Source organism: Mastacembelus armatus, chromosome 5 (assembly GCF_900324485.2).
Source record: "Mastacembelus armatus chromosome 5, fMasArm1.2, whole genome shotgun sequence".
Lineage (NCBI taxonomy): Eukaryota > Metazoa > Chordata > Actinopteri > Synbranchiformes > Mastacembelidae > Mastacembelus > Mastacembelus armatus.
Window position 1 is genome coordinate 12684483 of NC_046637.1, and position 20186 is coordinate 12704668.

The window sequence follows — 20186 nt, forward strand, 5'->3', positions numbered from 1 at the left end:
ATCGGTCTGCTTACCGTGCAATGCTGACCTCTGGTGACCTAAACCAATACCACATAGCTTACCTGTCTTTGGTCTATACAGTGCATGGGATAGGCCTATGTCCGCACCCTCTCTTAAATTACAGTCTAATATGTGTCTGATCAACTCTGCTTCAGAGGGAAACAGCACCACTTTTTTATTACGAAGGTCATCAAGAGATTTAGCAACCATGTTCTGCTGGTTGGTGTCAACTACTGGATGATGATCCATCAACAGAGAGTAATAAATCCTAAATCACTCAATTCTCTGACAGGTATGATTCACCTGAGCTCTAAATGTCACGAGGTCATGAATAATATACTGATGCTTTTGATTTGAGCAATACCTAGAAGTCTTCTTTCAGAGTGTAAGACAGATGAAAGAATGGCATGGGTTAGACCCAAACCTTAGTTTGATGGGTGTTAGAGTATGTTGATGTACATATTTGGTGGATACTGAAAGATCTATAGACCTTTTAATACATTTCCCCATGGTTTAAGAACAACCATTTTAACCATAGAAATATAGCGCATTTATGGCAAGACGTTTTCACTGGCCAAATCAGTAATCTGAACTAAGATGGGTACGAGCAACAGACCAGGCACAGCAGCATCAGAGAAGCTACTGAGCATTCGCTGATAGCAGGTAATGACCATGCAACTGGCTGTACAACTACTGAATAATTTAAAATTTTCATTTTTATCACACCATGAGCACAGCAGTTTTGAATTAAAAGAAATAATGTTTTGATATAAAAACATATATGTTTTAAATATATATGTTAAATGTTATTAAATGTTTTGCATGCTCATATTTCACAAAACAACTTTATGTGCAGCACAATTATTTAACATATAAAACAATGTGACCTGTTGTAAGTATATTTATTTGATTGACTGTATGTATATTTATACAAAAGTATATAGATAAAATGAATGCAAATCTAAAATAAAAACTCTGTATTATACATTTTTTATATTTTGTTTGTTTTTGTCTTTGTCTGAATAACATTGTGAGATGTGCCAATGAAGAACCTCTACTAATAAACTTGTTTTGTTTTGATGTCTATTATAGCAAAAGGTTTATTCATGATTACATTTCATATCCGATCATCCAGATATCACTTTCAGCCGCCATTTTTGTTTGGGTCAAAAGGAGCAAACTGGGAAACGTGTTTTAAAATTGTAAAGTTATTGATGCTGCATCCCAACGTTTTTGTCCCAGGTGAAGAGAAAAATGTCTGAACCACCTTGAAAGTGTCGTCCTGGGCTATTTGATTTACCGTGGCAAGTTGTTCGACTTTGAGAAAAACACTTAAAGCTAACGTTAGCTAAAGTTTTTTTTTTTTTTTTTTTTTTTGGCTGAGCTAACTAGAGCTCGATGCGGGCTTAAATGTCAGCGTTAGCGTTGGCTTCACCAACAAACTAGGGTTAAACATAAAAAATAATGTAACTATTTAGCTACATACAACGATTTTACTAACATTTGTTGGGACATGAACTACACTTGTGTCCCACGAGTTGGTTTGTGAGAAGAGATCAGTCAGTAGCCTATTGAAGAGTCTGTTGGGACAAGAACTACACCTGTGTCCCCCCGAGTTGGTTTATTTGAAGAGATCAGTCAGTAGCCTATTGAAGATTCTATACTTTTATTGTTTACACAGCAAAACAGATTACATGAGCAAATACAGTCAGATATATCTGGAGTTCTGTGACACTATTTCTAGTGCATGCAGCCACAGAACTGAAAACAAGGAAACACAGTGGTTATATAGTCTGATTACGCCCTTCTCAACTGAAACTCTTGCTGCTCAGCTCGTTCCCATATATGGCCTTTACATCAGTGTATGCTCAATAATACAGTGGGTACGGAAAGTATTCAGACCCCTTTAAATTTTTCACTCTTTGTGTCATTGCAGCCATTTGCCAAAATCAAAAAAGTTCATTTTATTTCTCATTAATGTACACTCAGCACCCCATCTTGACAGAAAAAAACAGAAATGTAGAAATTTTTGCAAATTTATTAAAAAAGAAAAACTGAAATATCACAGGGTCATAAGTATTCAGACCCTGTGCTCAGTATTGAGTAGAAGCACCCTTTTGAGCTAGTAGCGCCATGAGTCTTCTTGGGAATGATGCAACAAGTTTTTCACACCTGGATTTGGTGATCCTCTGCCATTCTTCCTTGCAGATCCTCTCCAGTTCTGTCAGGTTGGATGGTGAACGTTGGTGTACAGCCATTTTCAGGTCTCTCCAGACCATGAGACCAGAGAATCTTATTTCTCATAGTCTGGGAGTCCTTCATGTGTTTTTTGGCAAACACTATGCGGGCTTTCATGTGTCTTGCACTGAGGAGAGGCTTCCGTTGGGCCACTCTGCCATAAAGCCCTGACTGGTGGAGGGCTGCAGTGATAGTTGACTTTGTGGAACTTTCTCCCATCTCCCTACTGCATCTCTGGAGCTCAGCCACAGTGATCTTCTGGTTCTTCTTTACCTCTCTCACCAAGGCTCTTCTCCCACGATTGCTCAGTTTGGCTGGACGGCCAGGTCTAGGAAGAGTTCTGAATGACCGAATGACACCCAAATCTGTGACACACGCTACCACACTTGGAAAAGATGAAATTAACTTAAATTGAAGAGAAAATTTTAAACTTTCCTCCAACTTCATTGGTCGTCTGAGTGATCATCACGTCACTTAACTAAACCCATGAGATTATAGCTCAAAATGGCCTCTTTGTTTTGCCAAATGACACTGAAAGAAATAGATCTTTGCAGAACAATGTTCGTTAGATACTAAAAATGTTTTTAAAAGGTTTATCATGCAAATACTTTTACAGGCTTATCTCAAGTCTTTAAAAAAATATGCCAAAGAGAAAACTGAATTATTTTTAATAATTTTTATCATTTCACCAGCAGTTGTCTTCATTAACTTTAAGTGAAGACTGTTTTACTTAAGAACTGAATCTAAAATGCTAAAACTTAGAAGTATTATCATTTTGTTTGTAAGATGGAGGACATTATAAAATTGTTAGAAAATGTTATAAAGTGAATGAATGAGGTTGACATTTTTGTATCTTTTGTGTTGTTCAGAATTATATTCATTCAATATCATATTTATGTATATTTATGTTATCAATAGATTTATGTAGTGCATATTGCAATATCACTATGTCATTTGGTAAAACAAAATGTGTCATACAGTAAAACATTGAAATTTGCAGGAAATGTGTAAAATATTGCATTAATTGACATAAATGATGAAAATAAAGAAGGAAACTTAACACATTATGAAGTTTTCTATGATTTCAAAGCATTTTTACCTCTCTAGTGGAAAAAGTTTGGAACGAATGTTGACAGATGACATTAATTGACCTTAAAAGCCAAATATTCAATATTTGTAGTTAAAGTGTGGAAATTCTGCAAGTGGCTATAAATTGCTTGTAAATCAACACTTGCATTGTGCATTATTTACAATTGTATAATTGACATATTTAATATATGAAAAATAGCTCTGTATGCATTTTCATAGCAAATATTTACGAAGGAAGATATATCTTGAATTTAAAAATGTGGAATTTAAAGGTATGAACTAGAAGGGAAATACTTGAATACCTGAATATGTTGGGTTCTGTACGATTGTCCTTGACCTGACTTGGGACTAGAGGGCACACTGTCGATCTGTGGTCTGTACTATATTTGAAATGTATATTTGATTCTATGACTTGTGTATCTAACTGCACTGAAGCACCTTACGTATGAGACATAGTCTAAATCCCTGAAGACTTGAAATATCAGTAAAACAGTCATTCAAAAATAAAGGGACAGGCACAGAATGATGATTATTGACTTAGTGTCATGGGATGTTTAATATACTAAAGGAAGCAAGTAACAAGATGTTCATATTATATGACTTCTTGTTACTGTGAAACCTTGAGTTCATCCATATTACTCTGCTTCCTTGGTCTGAAATGACAGAAAAATGACATGTAAAACATTTGCCCAGTCACAAATTTGTAAGATGAACATTTCTGCAGATTTTGTCTAAAGTCCTTAATTTTACCTTGGAAATTTCACGGCTTTTTGCCCTCAACTTGTTGACCTGGGACTCAGCGATGTCAGCACGCTCCTGAGCCTCTTCCATCTCGTGTTGAACCTTCCTATACCTGGTCAGGTGAGTGTTGGCCTGCTCCTCCTGTATAATATCGATGTGTAAGTCAAAACCTGCAGAGTGACTGATATTTTATTAAGTTTATTGTGAGAATAAAGTGTACTCACAGCCTCCTCAGCCTGTCGCTTGTAGGATTTCACTTTGAGCTGCAGCTTGTCCACCAGATCTTGAAGTCTAGCAACATTCTTCTTGTCCTCCTCCGTCTGTTGTAAATTAGAAATGATAGGACATAGTGAGACAAACCTAAGCCTACGATGATGATAATGAGGATTATGATTATGACTATGTTATTATTGTTGTTGTTGTTGTTATTATTATTAGTAGCAGTAGTAATAGTAATAATTATAGTACTTTAAGTATTCAAAATATAGCTAGCAAATCACCTGATAGGTGAGCTCCTTTACTCTTCTCTCATATTTTCGCACGCCCTTGATGGCATCAGCACTACGTTTCTGTTCAGCATCAAATTCACCCTCCAATTCACGAACCTAGGGTGATGAAGAATACATTCATTTTAAAATACTAAATATTTTCTTGGATTATAGGAAATATAAATAGGTTGATTTTTGTGACAGTTACCCTAGCTTCCAGTTTCTGGAGCTGCTTCTTTCCACCCTTCATGGCCAGATTCTCAGCCTCATCCAGACGGTGCTGCAGGTCTTTCACTGTTACCTCCAGGTTCTTCTTCATCCTCTCCAAATGAGCACTGGTATCCTGTTCCTTCTTCAGCTCTTCTGCCATCATGGCAGCCTGACATTTTGAATAATTGGTATCGTCAGATCGCTATAACTGTGGTATTTGTAAAAATAGCTACTAGGTAGAATTGCATCAGAATGACTCACATCAGTAATGGCCTTCTTGGCCTTTTCGTCAGCATTTCTTGCTTCCTGGACAGCATCTTCAACTTCACCTTGGATCTGAATAAGGTCAGCCTCCAGCTTCTTCTTGGTGTTGATAAGGCTAGTATTCTGAACAAATAATAGTTTGGTGTACTCATGTACAGGTGTTTTACTTTGTTACGTGACTACATTTTATTGATGTATTCATTTATTTACCTGGGAGTGCAGCAGCCCCACACGCTCGCTGGCATCAATCAGCTCCTGTTCAGCCACTTTGCGGCTTCTCTCCGTTTGCTCCAGTACAGCCCTCAGCTCCTCGATCTCAGCCAGCATCAGGTTGTTCCTGCGCTCTACCATGGCAACCTGCTCTTTCATTTCCTCTTGACCTCTAATAGCGTCATCAAGGTGCAGCTGGGCATCCTAAATGAAAAATATATTTTTTTAAAAACTGTGAGGCAATCTAAAAATGAAATCTTTAAAGTAAATAAGTAACTTTGTTTATATTTCCGCGTTACCTTAAGCTGTCCCTGCACATTCCTCAGCTGTTTCTGGGCTTCGGCTGCTTGGCGATTAGCATGGCTCAGCTGAATCTCCATCTCATTAAGGTCTCCCTCCATCTTCTTCTTGATTCTCAGGGCATCGTTCCTGCTCCTGACCTCAGCATCCAGAGTGGTCTGCATGGACTCGATCACTCTCTGGCTGTTCCTCTTGATCTGCTCCATCTCCTCATCCTTCTCTGCCAACTTTCTGTCAATTTCACTCTTGACTTGGGTGAGTTCAAGCTGAATGCGGAGAATCTTGGATTCCTCATGCTCCAGGGTAGCCTTGACAACAAAGAATATATACATATATAAAACTATCTGTATATCAGTATATATATATTTAGCAGTACAGCGCGTTTAACAGGCATATTTTGTCAGACAGTACCTCTGCCTCCTCAAGGGAAGTTTGAAGTTCAGACTTCTCTGTCTCTACAGTCTTTTTCCCTTTCTCCAGTTCATGAATGGTTTTTCCACTCTCCCCAATTTGTTCAGTGAGATCAGAGATCTCCTCTTAAAAAATCAAATGACATAAGTTATGTGAATTTTAAGTTCATGAATTGTATATACTACATTACAGTTGAAGTTAGTTTGAAATCATATTTCATATACATGGCCTCCTGGCCCACAAGGGGGTACACTCTCCTTAACTTGTCCTTATGTACAAATCATATGGCACAGCTTTCTGAAAGGGTAGTAGACAAATGGAAATTGGCTCTAAAATCTGTAAAACTCAGCACAATAAGACCAATGTCAATTGGTCTGATCTTATTATTGTCTGTCTCAATATTTTGCTTTTTTAAAACTGCACATACGTTGTAGATTTTTGTTCTCCCTCTTCAGGGTCTCCAGGTGGTCAAGAGCTTCTTCATATGAATTTTTCAACTTGAACATCTCTGTGCTGAGTGAACGAGCTTCTTTTTGAGCTCCCTCCAGCTCTGCCTGGCTTTCCTCATACTTTTGCTTCCACTCTGCAAGCACCTGCAAACATGAAAATCCACATTTATCAGTAATTTATGATTGTGTCATTTACAGGCAGAAAAAAATCCAGTTTACCTTGTCAAAGTTCCTTTGCTTCTTGTCGAGGTTAGCAGCCAGAGCATTAGCTCTCTCCACATCAATCATCAGGTCCTCCACTTCACCATGCAATCTTTGTTTTGTCTTTTCCAGAGAGGCGCATTTTGCATTCACAGCCTCGATGGATTCCTCTGCATCCTGTAGACGCTGGGCAAGTTTCTTCCTGTTGAAAGAGTCAGTAAATAAGTTTTATAACAATTTACCTTCTGACTTACATTACAATTTATAGGTAAAAACTGTGATTTCAGGTCAGTCCATTACTTTGCCTCCTCCAGCTCCTCAGTGCGCTGAATGGCATCAGTCTCATATTTGGTTCTCCACTGAGCCACTTCGCTGTTGGCCTTGGACAATGCACGCTGCAGCTCAGCCTTGGCTTCCTGCTCCTCCTCATACTGCTCTCTGAGAAGGTCACAGTCATGACGAGCTGACTGAACTGCATGAGCCAGGGCGTTTTTGGCCTTACGATAAAAGGGAAGCAATTTTTTATTAATTAGTGTAATTTCAAGCTTCAAACAGTTTAAACATGTAAGACTGCATTGCTGTGTCAGTGTTCTTAGTGTGTATATACTTTAACTTCCTCTTCAATATGTCTCTTGAGCTCTTCAATCTGCTGGGTATAAGCCTGTTTGCTCCTTGTGAGCTGAGAAATAAGGGCTTCTTTCTCCTCCAGCTGGCGACTGATTTCACCTAAACCAAGTGCAAAATGGACATTTTGTAGGTAATGTACCTGATTAAAATTCTTAAAACCATATACGCAGTATGTTTTTCTCACCATTCTCTGTTTGTAATCTTGCCCTTTGTACCCCAATATCATTCAGTTGTCGTACATGTTCATCATTTTTGGTCTTCAGCTCACTCAATTGATCCTCCAGAGTACGACACATTTTCTCCAGATTGGCCTTAAAATAACAGAAGTTATGATCTATAGTTTTGCAAGAGTTTAATTCAGTAATAGCCCAATAAAAGCAGAAGTCTAGTAGAGTATGTGTTGCTGTTGAGTCAGATGCATGTGAAATGTTTTATTTTACCTTTGCTTTTGCAACAGCCTCCATGTTGCTTGAGAGGTCATCAATCTCCATCTTGAATTCACTTTTCTCTTTCTCCAGCTTCTGTTTGACTCTCTGGAGGTTATCAATTTGTTCTCCCAGCTCTGCCACACTGTCAGCCTGCTTCTTGCGGAGAGCTGCAGCAGTGGCCTCATGCTGCAGGGTGGATTCTTCGAGATCACGACGCAGCTTCTGAAACTCAGCCTCGCGCTTTTTGTTCATCTCAATCTGAACAGCGGTTGCACCACCAGCTTCTTCGAGCCTCTCACTGATCTCCTCAAGTTCCCTGGAGAGATCAGACCTCTGCTTCTCCACCTTCGCCCGAGCAGCCCGCTCAGCCTCAATCTCCTCCTCCAACTCCTCAATGCGAGCCTGATATTTTAAAGTGTATAAACAACAGATAAACAGCCAAGCTACTTTTTGATATAATTCTTTTTACAAACCAAGCACACCCAAGTTATCCAGGCTATTTACTGAACAAACCTGAAGTTCTTTGATCTTCTTTTGAAGCTGAGCACATAGTGATTGCTCATCCTCGATCTTACTAAGAAGCTGGCTTGTTTCAAAGTCCTTCCTATGCAGATAAGAGAAGTAATTCATATTCATTATAGAAAGTCTTTTTTTCTGGAAGCAAGGAAACAAGATTTTTTATACAAATTTTTGTTTCTTGACATTCTAAAAATTTGACCCACATTATAGACCCACAATCTGCTTTTTAATAAAGAAATCAAAGTTTGGGAATATTTGGACTAACACAACTTGATCACATATGAATGCACACTTTAAACTGATTCACTCACTTCTTTATTTTCTCCTCAGACTGCTGCTTGTCATTCTCTAGATCCATGATAGTTTCATGGGCCAGTTTCAGGTCTCCTTCAAGCTTCCTCTTGGCTCTCTCAAGATCCATACGAAGCTTTTTTTCTTGCTCCAGGGAACCTTCAAGCTGTTTTGACCAACATGAGGCATTATTTTTGTTTTCACATTTCAGAAGTAGTGAAATCAGTCTCTAATCACTCACATCATCCACTTGCTGCTCCAGCTTGGTCTTGGCCTTTGTCAGAGTATTGACTTTGTCTTCCTCTGCCTGAAGATCATCAAGAGTCTGCTGATGGGCCTCTTGGAGGGCTTTCTTCTCTTTGGTCAACTTGGCAATGGCCTCATCTTGAGAGGCCATTTCCTCAACCAGGTTTTTAACCTGTATTTGCAATATTGTGAAAATCATTTTAAAAGTTGTGAACATACACATGCAAAGCGCACATTTTGAGGGCTTTTGAAAAATATACCAACCTTGTTCTCAGTGGCATGTTTCTCCTTTTCCACTTTGGCCAGGGTGAGCTCCAAGTCATCAATGTCTTTCTTCAACTCAGAGCACTCGTCCTCCAACTTCCTCTTCTTTGCAGTCAGCTCAGCATTGATTTCCTCCTCATCCTCCAGTCTCTCAGACGTCTCTTTGAGTTTGGCCTCGAGCTGGATTTTTGCTTTAATGAGCCCTTCGCACCTTTCCTCAGCATCAGCAAGGTTTTCACCCTCCTAGAAAAGCAACAACACAAATCAAAATAATTCACAGACACACATTGTAAAAACTAGAATCACTGAAATACAAATTCCCCTTTTTCACTTAACGTACAGACTGAATTTGCAGCTGGAGGTCATTCTTCTCTTGCAGGAGACTGACCATCTTCTCCTCCAATTCTTTCTTCTTAGCTAGAGCCTTTGCTAGCTCCTCTTTGGTCTTTTCAAAGTCCTCTTTCATCTGGGCCATCTCTTTCTCAGTCTCTGCACTCTTCAGTAGAGGCTTAATCTTGAAGTACAACTTCATCCATGGCCAGGTTTTGACATTCATGAATGAGCGGATGTTATACTGGAGAGAGTAAATTGCCTCTCTGATGAAAACAAAGAAAAAATGGTAGGAAATGTTTATTATATGAAACAACTTAGAGCCTTTAAAAACATGTTTTAAAATATAAACAGCATCAATAACAGACAATACATCACCTCCTTTCCATCATCTTCTGAAATTCACGTCTCATGAGGAATCCTCTGCAGAGAGCCTGAGTCATTGTGACCAGGATAGCGAGTTTGTCATCTCTCATCTCCTCCAGGAGACCCAGCAAACCAGCTTTGAAGAACACCTAAAAAAAGTGATAGCTTACATGAATTGGTCTGCTTACCTGCAGTACTGAGGTAAGCAGTTAAAAAAACAGCCAGCTAGAGAGACAACCAGATTACCTTTGTATGTCCAAATTTGTACTGGGTATGGTCCACATCAATAGAGCTCAAGAGTTTCTCTGAGGCCTTTTTGTTGTCAATGAATTGCCCCTCTGGGATCACACTGGCGTTCAGTACTTTGTATCTGAGTGGAGAAAATGAATAACTGATGAGTAAATTATCATAATATGTAAAAAATACAGCCTATTTTAATAATTACCTCTGCTTGAAGTCACCATAGAGAATTCTGCTGGGGAAACCTTTCCTACAGATTCTGATACCTTCCAGCACACCATTACACCTTAGCTGGTGGATGACCAAATGGTTCTCCATAAGACCTTAAACATTAACAGAGACAACCAGTGTCATAAACATGAATCTCCCTGCACAGTGGAGTTGTTTAGATGGTTTGTCAATGATCTTGTTTAATGTGACCATATGTAACCGCTACAGACATTGCCCTGCTTTAAGCTAAGAAGTGAGGGACAGACAGCTTTTATTCACAATCAGGACTTTTCTGGGATGTACCTGGCGTTTTTGTTTCATTTGGAATGAGACAGCGCACAAAGTGTGGGTGAGTGCTCCTCAAGTTGGTCATCAGCTTGCCCAAGTTTTCCTGTTTATGGAAAAAAAAATTGATAAAATGGATGAAGAAATGTCAAAATGGTCTGCTTTCATGAATAGTACATTAAGTATTGTTTGGCAGTAGAATGGAGTGTGGACTGTAGTTATGTGGTGAGGCAGTTGTTTGTGATATTTACCCTGAACAGTGCAGATACTGTCTGAAAAGATCCACCCTTTTTCTTGCCAGCTTTTTTGCCACCACCCTCAGCTGTAACATGAACACAACAATATTATTATGCGGCTGAATAAAATTATCACAAACTTTTATTTCCACTGTTATGTTACTTTAGCTACATAGAAATCAGAAGACAAACACATTATCAATACTACTCCCCCCTTTAATAGCACTGTAAGATTAATTTTTATAACTATTAATTTCATGATATTATCAATCAATATCTGTTTTTATACCAACCTCCAGTTACTGCTACCCACAGAAAGTGTTGTTTTCTGAATGCAAAAACCCTTATAAAGGATTACAACTACATTACATTACAATGTGTTAAATATTTATTAAATTATTAGTCATTTATAAATGCTAGACAGCAGTACTTAAAGCTTTATCAATACCTACTCATTTTCTTCTTCAAAATAGAATATTTACCTTCTGCTGATGCATGTGATGCAAACAGCATGGCCAGCAGTTTTGCTGAAGATTTCTGGTAAAGCTGTACTGCTGAGTCGTTTAGGGGGTCTTTGTTCTTGTCCAGCCAGCCATTGACATTGTAGTCCACAGTACCAGCATAGTGCATGAGGGAGAAATGGGCCTCAGCTTTGCCTTTGGTAGGTTTTGGTTTCTGGAATGGGGCACTTTTACCAAGATGCTGGTCATACATTTTGTTCTTGAAGGTCATGTCTGTTGCCTTGGGGAACATGCACTCCTCTTCAAGGATGGAGAAGATGCCCATTGGCTGTCATGATGAAATTAATGTGTAAAATCTTTGAAGTCCTAACACAATTTTCTGTATTGTGAATATACAGCATGTGGCTCACCTTCTCAATCAGCTCAATGCAGGCAGCCAAGTCCATACCAAAGTCAATGAACTCCCATTCAATTCCCTCTTTCTTGTACTCCTCTTGCTCCAGGACAAACATATGGTGGTTGAAAAACTGCTGCAGTTTTTCATTGGTGAAGTTGATGCAAAGCTGCTCCAAGCTGTTGAACTAAAGAAATTAAGACATCAAAGGTCAATAAGGGGCTTAACTAACTCTAACTGAATATAAAAGCATTCACACTGTTAGATTTGATAGTGACACAGTTTCTGAAAATACTTACATCAAAAATTTCAAACCCAGCAATATCCAGGACACCAATGAAAAAGCTTCGGGGCTGCTTGGTATCCAACATCTCATTGATTCTGACAACCATCCATAAGAACATCTTCTCATAGACAGCCTTGGAAAGAGCCATGACTGAATTGTTGACCTGATTTTACAAATGAATGATACATAATTAACCATGATGTGATAAAAATGTCTAAGTCTAGAGAATAAATGAAGCAAAGTAGCATACAGGCATACAGACTTTGTGAACCTTAAGCATGAACAATGTTATCAGTATGTCAGTGTGTCTCATATGAATTTGCTTTTTGTGTTCTTGTTTCCTGTACCTGAGGGACAGTTTGACCTTTGGTCACATACTCATTCCCAACCTTCACTCTGGGGTAGCACAGTGCTTTTAGCAAATCAGCAGAGTTGAGACCCATGAGGTAGGCGATTTTATCTGCCACTAAATTAACAAGAACACAGATAGTTGTTGTTGAAGCCATTAATATTAAATCTTAATATTAAGTGGTAAAAGCACTGTGTTGCACTGTTCGAAATCAAGGTGTGTGGATTTTATACCTTCAGTGCCATCAGGCTCAGCCTGCTCTTCACGCTGCTTCTGCTTGAACTTCATGTTTCCATGATGCATTACAGCTCCAGTCAGCTTGTACATGCTGGCCTTCTCTTCTGCAGTGAAGCCCAGGATGTCAATGGCGGTCTGTGACATTAAGAAAATGGTTTAAAGACAGAGGTATCTTATTCCTGTTATTGCTATCCTGTCTCCCCAAATGTTTATCAACTTCACATTTGTAATACAGTTTACTTGGTTTAAAGAGTTAAAACAGTAAACCTATGGTAAAAGCGAAAATATTTGGGTTTTTCTATAAATCCTCTATGCAGGGTGCTAATACATTTTAGAATATTCATCACCTGTAATGCTTTTTCTACTAGCATTTAAGTCAATGTAATCCTATACAACACAGCTGATGTTTCTTGTTAAAGGCATTTCAAATTGAGCAAAATTTCTTTTTCCCCCCTAACTTAATGTTGGAGGAAATTAGAAACAACTCTATATAATGCAACCAAGACAACACTACCAGGCCTATTACTAAATACAGTAGAGTTTAATCAAGTCCTCAGAATCATAAAAGTGATCATGATATTTTTAATGCAGTAAATGCTATTATTAAATAAAGTTGTCCTTACATCAGTAGCGATGAATTCTTCAATATCATTGATACTCTTGACCGTGATCTCACCGTGGCTAATCATAGGAAAGTCATATGGATTTGTGGTGATCAGCAGAGCCTCTGAAGAAAAGAAGGAATACATACATAATAAGCCATTGGTGTTTTTGCTTTACAATAACTGATGAAGATATTCACCAATCTCTCACCTATCAGCTCAGGTTTGTGGCCTGTGGCAAGCTGATAGAAGATATGGTAGCTCCTCTCAGCAGATAGCTGGAAGGTCACTCGAGACTTCTCTAGCAGATCTGTATGGAAAACAGTTGCTCAAATTGAAGGAAAGTCTCTACTGAAGCTCAGAATTAACAGTATAGCAGACAATCATTGTGTACAATGAGTTTCACAAAATTCTTACATGTTTCAATATCAGCTGAAGCCAGCTTTCCAGTGGATCCAAAGTGAATTCTGATAAATTTACCCTATGAAGAAATAGTTTGATATTTAAGGTAAAACTCTCCTCATGAGAAAGATTTTTGTCACAACATAGGAAACAATTTCAAATCAGAAAACTTACAAAACGTGACGAGTTGTCATTCCTCACAGTTTTGGCATTACCATAAGCTTCCAACAGTGGGTTTGCTGCAATGATTTGATCTTCCAGTGACCCCTAAAGAAAAGCATTAATTTTGTCAGTCTGACAGTAAGGTCGGACAGGGCAAGGCAAGGCAAGGCAAGTTTATTTCTATAGCACAATTCATACAATTGTAATTACTACTACTTACTAGTAATTCAAAGTGCTTTACAGAAATAAAAGACAAGTATGCAGCGTATTTTAATTTTAAATTTCATATTAATATTGTATAACTTCTCCTACCTGCATTTTTCCAGGAACTGGCTCTGATTTTTTTCCTCCAGCCACTGCAATTGTTGCAAAGTACTGGATGACACGCTTAGTGTTGACAGTCTTTCCTGCACCAGATTCTCCACTGTGTTTGGGGGTTTGTTTGCAAATATTATTGAAAATGATTGATGCCAACATTTATAAATTATATTAAACATTTTAGTACTTACGTAATCAGGATTGACTGATTTTCTCTGTCTGTAAGATATTAAAATGGCATACAACAGTTACAAGTTTACTTCTCCTAAAGTTGCTGTATTTCTGGATAAGTAGTCGCTACACAATGATTGATACCTTGGAGCATGAACTGATAGGCATTATCAGAGATGGAGAAGATGTGAGGTGGAGCCTCAACCCTCTTTTTGCCTCTGTATCCTGCTACAACCACTGCATCATACACTGGGAGCCACTTGTAGGGGTTCACAGTGACACAAAACAGGCCTGAGTAGGTCTGTGGAGGCAGGGGGGATTGTTACTGATACATCTTCCTGTATTTTCATCTACTCGTGTCTATTAGTTCAAACTCACGTAGATCATCCATGCTGCATAGCGCTCTTTGAGGTTATACAGCACAGAAGGTTCACTGAGGTGGGTCATCATGGCCATGTCCTCAATCTTATCAAACTTTGGAGGGTTCATGGGAAAGACTTCATCTTCTTTTACAGTGAGAGTCTGTTAAAGGGACAGAAAAGACAGAGGATGTCAGTCATAACATTAGACACTAGATGGTCACAATTCAGAATTAAATTTTACAAAAAACAAATAAATAAATAAAACAATTGTTGGGCAATTAAATCAATTCAAAATCAGTTTAGTTTAGCTTTCACTCACAACTTTACATCTGCCTACAGCTGTTTCACTGTAAAATTAGAACTGCCGGGAAGCTGACATAGCAAAGCTGCATTTTTTGTTTAATTCCAGTACCCTACACTTACCTTTCCACAGAGAGTCTCCACAGTGGCTTTCCCACCCTCTTTCTTAATGAGTTTCCCCTTGAGGTACATCTCATTGGGCTCAGTCACGAAGTAAGCTGTCTTAGCATCAAAGGGAGTGTTTTGAGCTTCAATTCTCTCTCTTTCTGGTTTCCGGAGGAAGATGGCCGCCGGGCCAAAACACTCCATCTCCGCGTCTGTACTCATGGTGACACTTTACTGCAAGTAAGTAAAAAGAAGATTGTGAATAATTTCAGTCATTATTTCATCTCTGCTTGACGTCTTCACTCATGATGGTGCCTTACTGCTGAAAAAACAAACTGCTCTGTTTTTATTTTCTAATCAATATTACACTTAATCAAGAACATCTCTGCGTCTGTACTCAGGATGACACTTTACTGTAAATGAGGAAACAAAACAATAGCTGCTCAAAATACTAGCAGTGTGGCTAAATGGTAGTAAAGTAGTGAATTCTACAATGTCTACTAGTTATGGAGTCACTGAATGTTCTACCCCTAAGATGGTTGAAATACAATACAGTACAGTAGCTACAGGCATCCCAGAAATTGGGTAACCACCAGAAAATTGTGATGTTCATAGGGGACACCCTTTACATAGTATGCACCTGTAATTTTACCATATCTTTCATAGAATTATTCTCCCAGCCAAATATGTGCAATAGCTTTATTTACCTCAGCACACCAGGAGAGCAGGGTTTTTTCTGGCAGACTTCAGTGCAGATTTCTGAAAAACAGAACACAAATGTGAGGTTCACAATGGCAACTTCCAAATGAACACTTTATTTTAAACTAACCTGAAACTAAACTAACTAACTAACTCTTTTGTATTTAAAACTTATATTGACTTGATCCAAGTGATACCTAATAATATCATATCTGAGCCACTGAACCAAGAAACTTACCTTTGCTAGGAGGCTGTCTTTGGTGGAGGTTTGCTGCTCTTTATATACAGAAGGATGGGAGCCTATCACACGTGTCTTGCTGTATTTGGTCATGTGGCTTGGCATTATGCTTCTGCAGTAGTTTTACCTCTTGTTATCACAGTTTCTAAGATTTCTTACATGTCAGATCATTGACAATCCAAGAACAACACTTACAAAATATTATTCATAGTGTGATTATCAACAAAAAAATTAGGCTGTAATTAATCATTGTCTTAATAATTGTCAGAAAATGTAAAGTAGGGAACAAGACTTTGAGCTCTGTAGCTACACACAGTCTAATACATGCTATTGTATCATGCAGATGTAAATTTTGTTCTGCATGTGGATGCTCCTTTGTTTGAAACTAGAGTACAGATGTTCTTCTTGCTCAATGTTAAGTCAGTCGTTACAGACAGTCCAAAGGTGTGACTAATACATCTTTTTAATTCTCCCTGGCACAAGAGTAGTCCTCTGCTATGTTTTGGAGAAGCTTTAAAAAGTCACTGATATACTGTTTCAAAGTCCATACAAGTCAGAAATGATTAAAAAATGAAATGAGTGCCAATGAGCTTTAAAGAATAGGAGAGTTTGCCAGGGGATTTATCACAACGGTGCCAACAGCTGTTCTTATTCTTGCTCCTAAGAGATACACAAGGGAGGCTGAGACAATCCCTAAATATGGAGCAACTAAAAGGTTGCTCCCAGTTCTGCTTCCTTTATGATTTACTAATAACCTTTCCATGAAGGATTTTTGTGTTCAGCAGTTTCACTTCACATTGTTTAGGCCATTCAATTCTAAGCAGCTTTGTTTATTAAATGACTTTAGTGTGGGATAGAAGATGTTCTCATAGATTGCAGTGTACTTGTGTACCAGGCTTTGTTGCCAAATATGACACAGGCAGCACAATTTAAAAGTGTGGGTAGACAGCCAGTAGCTACTGTTTCCATCAGGAAGACGATCTACTTGCGGCAGTGAATAAGAAGAAGAAATTCTAAAGTGGTTACCCACAAGATATAACGAGCCTCTGTCTTCAATGAACTGCGTTACACGATACCTGCTCTGAAATCTTCTGTCTTATTAGGGCAAAACTCAAATATAGCACCAGGCTTGTGTTGATGTTCAAACCAAATGCCACATGCCCAAGAGGCTTATTGTGTTTTTATGGCTTTTGATCTCCGTCTGTCGTTTCTACATTTGTCAAGCAGCCATAACTTGGCTTGAATAATAATCCAATGTGAGGATTGAGTAACATTCCAGTCTGCATTTACAGTAACAGTAGCATCCATGTTTAACATTGTAAGTACATCAAGTGTAAGTGTATTTCAAACAGTTTTGTAATTGTGATGATGCAGTGTTATCTAGTACATTTTTGCAGAAAGGGTTGGGTGTAATTTTATTTCATAGAAGTCTTACTGTAATGGTACTCTCAGGTGTTTTAGAAAGTAAAGTAAAAAATGAAAACAGGAACATCAACGCCGTCATGTAAGGTCTACAGCAACATCGAGAATGGTTTTTCTTTCTAGTGTTACTGCTGCTCTCCAATGACGCTGTCTTGCAGTCTTTCAGTGAATACTCATATTAAGTTTTACTCAAATACTGCACTAAGAACCAGTTGCTTTAAAAGAAAGATTTAAGATTTTTGGTTATCATGGATTTTTAGCTGATTCAAAACTTTGTTCAGTTACTTGAAAAAAAACATTTCTTTACAGTATGATTTCTTTAATAATGATGGCTCAGGGTGTTGTAAGTTCCTGGCGGCGTTAATGACCGTCACAAGAATGTATTTGTGTCAGTAAGTGGAGTCACTGGCATCCTATGAACACCAGAGGCAGCCTCAAGTTGCAAAGGTGCAAACATCTGCTTATGTTACCAACTCCTCAACCATTATTGTCCTCTAGTCTCTCAACATTGCAGTATGTCAACAAATGAGTGTGGGAGTTAATGCCTGTTTATTAGTGTAAAATATTTTGATTATTGATACAAAAATGTATCAATTTAGATGAAACCTATTTAGATTATTTTTTTTATTATTTGTCTTTTCTACTTTGTTTCTGAATGTTTCTATTCAGAGTCACAGTGTACTGGACAGAAGGTAGGGAAACACCCTGGGCAGTCTATCAGAATGTGTCTATATATCTAGATCTACAAATTCATCTTTACAGCATTTAGTATATATACCAAAGCCTTTGCCAATCAGGCCATTGTGTGATTTTCCCTGTGCTTTTTGCTCAGTGTTAGAATGCAGTGAGTCTGGACATGTCCAAATGATACTAATTTCAATGATATACAGTACCCTCCTAAATGGCTAATCATAGTGATTGCTTATATGTATTGTACAGTGTTGTGTTGTTTTTCTTGTACACTGATGAACTGAAGTGTAAGTGTATTTTAATAAATATTGGGAGTTCTTTTTAAAAAGTGCAATCAAAGTGAAACCAGTATTCTTAGCCACAGATTTAAGATATAAGTCGTTTATGTATCACATACTGTATGCGACTGATCTAGTGCATCCAGCACAGAAACTAAAATATTCATTAATGAATTCACTAGGGCATCAATCCCAAAAGGCCAGAAGTAAGCATGGCAATTGTGTTTTTTTGCTAAAGGGCTACTTCAGTGATTTTGTATTGCAAAATATCCGGACTTTTAGTCCCTGATATTGGTAAAGCTCCACAAACTGTTTCCTACCTTTCCTGTAATGCATCTCAGTTGCATATTTAATTAGCCTATTGTGTCATCCTAAATGTTCATTTACTCTTTCATATTTTGGAAAGCTACTCCAACCAAAGAAGACATTCAACTGTTTCCAAGCTGTTTGTTCTCCTCCTAAACTCCGTGAATAAAATAGGATGAGTGCTCCTTTTTGTTTAAGGATTAAATAGAAGATAATAGTTTTAAAACTCTTTTGTTCCCACATTATTACCTTGTTAAATACCATGTACACGGTAGTCTTCTAGGAGAAAGAAGAAACGTTTAGGAATAGGCAGATGGCCGCCCAAACTGAGCCTGGTTCTGCTAGAGGTTTTTTCTTCTGTTAAAGGGAGTTTTTCCTCTCCACTGACACCTTATGCTTGCTCATAAGGGATTTGTTGGGATTTTTTGTTTTTTCTCAAGTGCCTTGAGATGATTGTATTGTGATTTGGCGCTATACAAATAAAATTGAATTGAATTGAATTGAATATATAATACAATTCTCAAAAAAGCTTTGAAATTCTGTTTGCTTTGGTGTGTATGAATGAATAATTTGACTGCCAGTCTTCTGTCATTAAAAGTATTTTTAGATGAAAAAGAAAAATATTGGGAATACAGTCATATGGGAAGATTAGTTCAGAAACTGACAAGCATGTGAAATGAAGTGAAGTGGACAATGCTTCTTTGTATATTAGTGTAGAGAACCACATTCTGTAGGTTAAGAAATTACCAGAATTACAAACACAAACAATGAATCTACTAGTAAATGTAGTAAATATAGAAAACGTGCAAAAGAAATTCAGTGTTCTTTAAAAACTTTGAACATAGCCACAAATGTGACTAACTACTCAGAGACAACCAACTCATATTGTTTGATATGTCTATGAATTATAAGCATAAGAATAATAGTCATTTTAATTTAGTTATGATTAAAATGCAGTTATAACAGTTTTAATATAAAAATATATTTAAGTCAAACAGTAATCAAAAGCCCTATGTCTTTTGTGTTGTAGTCCTATGTTTAAAATATTTGAATTATCTTAGGACAGATGTACGCCTAACTTAGTATATCACCCAATTACCTCAGATAAGAATTTGCTTCCAAATATAAAAGGTTGGTAAAAATGTGCAACTCACAAACCAAGAATACCTGTAGTAGAGCATTTTCATTAATCCATACTTGCCTAATTATTTCATGAACAGTCTGTGATAGGATCATGCTCTCACATCAGACGTAGAGAACCTGCAGGAGTTACTTAGGAGGAATCAATGTATACATACTGTGTATTTACATTTTAAGATGTCATGTTGATTTCATGAAATGCAACACAAAGCTTCTTACCTCACTTTTGAGTATACACTCTTGAAATTTCTTGAAATCATCAAGTACATATACAGCTCTATATACAGATCCACTTGTTAAGTGGTTTTCAGTGCATCATCCATCCATCCATCCATCCATTTTCTATACCCGCTTTTCCTGGCTCAGGGTCACGGGGATCTGCTGGAGCCTATCCCAGCTCTCTCTCGGGTGGAAGGCAGGGGTACACAATCCCAATTTCTGATAAATATAGACATTAATTTTGAATAGTACTTTAGCATAACCAATTAAATATGTAGAATTTTCACATTTTATACTTTTATAAATGTGTATATATTGTATCATTTTACAATATCTCCAATGAAATAGATGTTAGGATAATGCATTCGTATTGGTATAATTCTGGCTATAAGATGCAGACTA

General features: G+C 37.8%; 1 protein-coding gene across 1 annotated transcript; it reads right to left on the reverse strand.

Moving 5' to 3' along the window:
• Positions 1 to 3850: 3850 nt before the first annotated feature.
• On the reverse strand, positions 3851 to 15639 carry LOC113130257 (myosin heavy chain, fast skeletal muscle-like). Its single transcript, XM_026306724.1, has 40 exons — positions 15500 to 15639; positions 14811 to 15026; positions 14404 to 14547; positions 14170 to 14326; positions 14046 to 14073; positions 13849 to 13960; positions 13549 to 13641; positions 13390 to 13453; positions 13184 to 13282; positions 12994 to 13097; positions 12367 to 12505; positions 12132 to 12250; positions 11798 to 11947; positions 11515 to 11685; positions 11126 to 11432; positions 10659 to 10729; positions 10426 to 10513; positions 10118 to 10235; positions 9919 to 10042; positions 9685 to 9821; positions 9317 to 9572; positions 8977 to 9219; positions 8708 to 8884; positions 8487 to 8632; positions 8170 to 8260; positions 7669 to 8058; positions 7413 to 7539; positions 7209 to 7327; positions 6902 to 7098; positions 6620 to 6803; positions 6379 to 6544; positions 5952 to 6076; positions 5540 to 5848; positions 5241 to 5444; positions 5028 to 5153; positions 4765 to 4935; positions 4569 to 4673; positions 4293 to 4388; positions 4078 to 4209; positions 3851 to 3980 (listed from the first exon to the last, which is right to left on the reverse strand). Exons 2-40 carry the CDS (start codon positions 15012 to 15014, stop codon positions 3963 to 3965), a joined length of 5811 nt encoding a protein of 1936 aa, XP_026162509.1. The 5' UTR covers positions 15015 to 15026; positions 15500 to 15639; the 3' UTR covers positions 3851 to 3962.
• Between the last annotated feature and the right edge of the window lie 4547 nt (positions 15640 to 20186).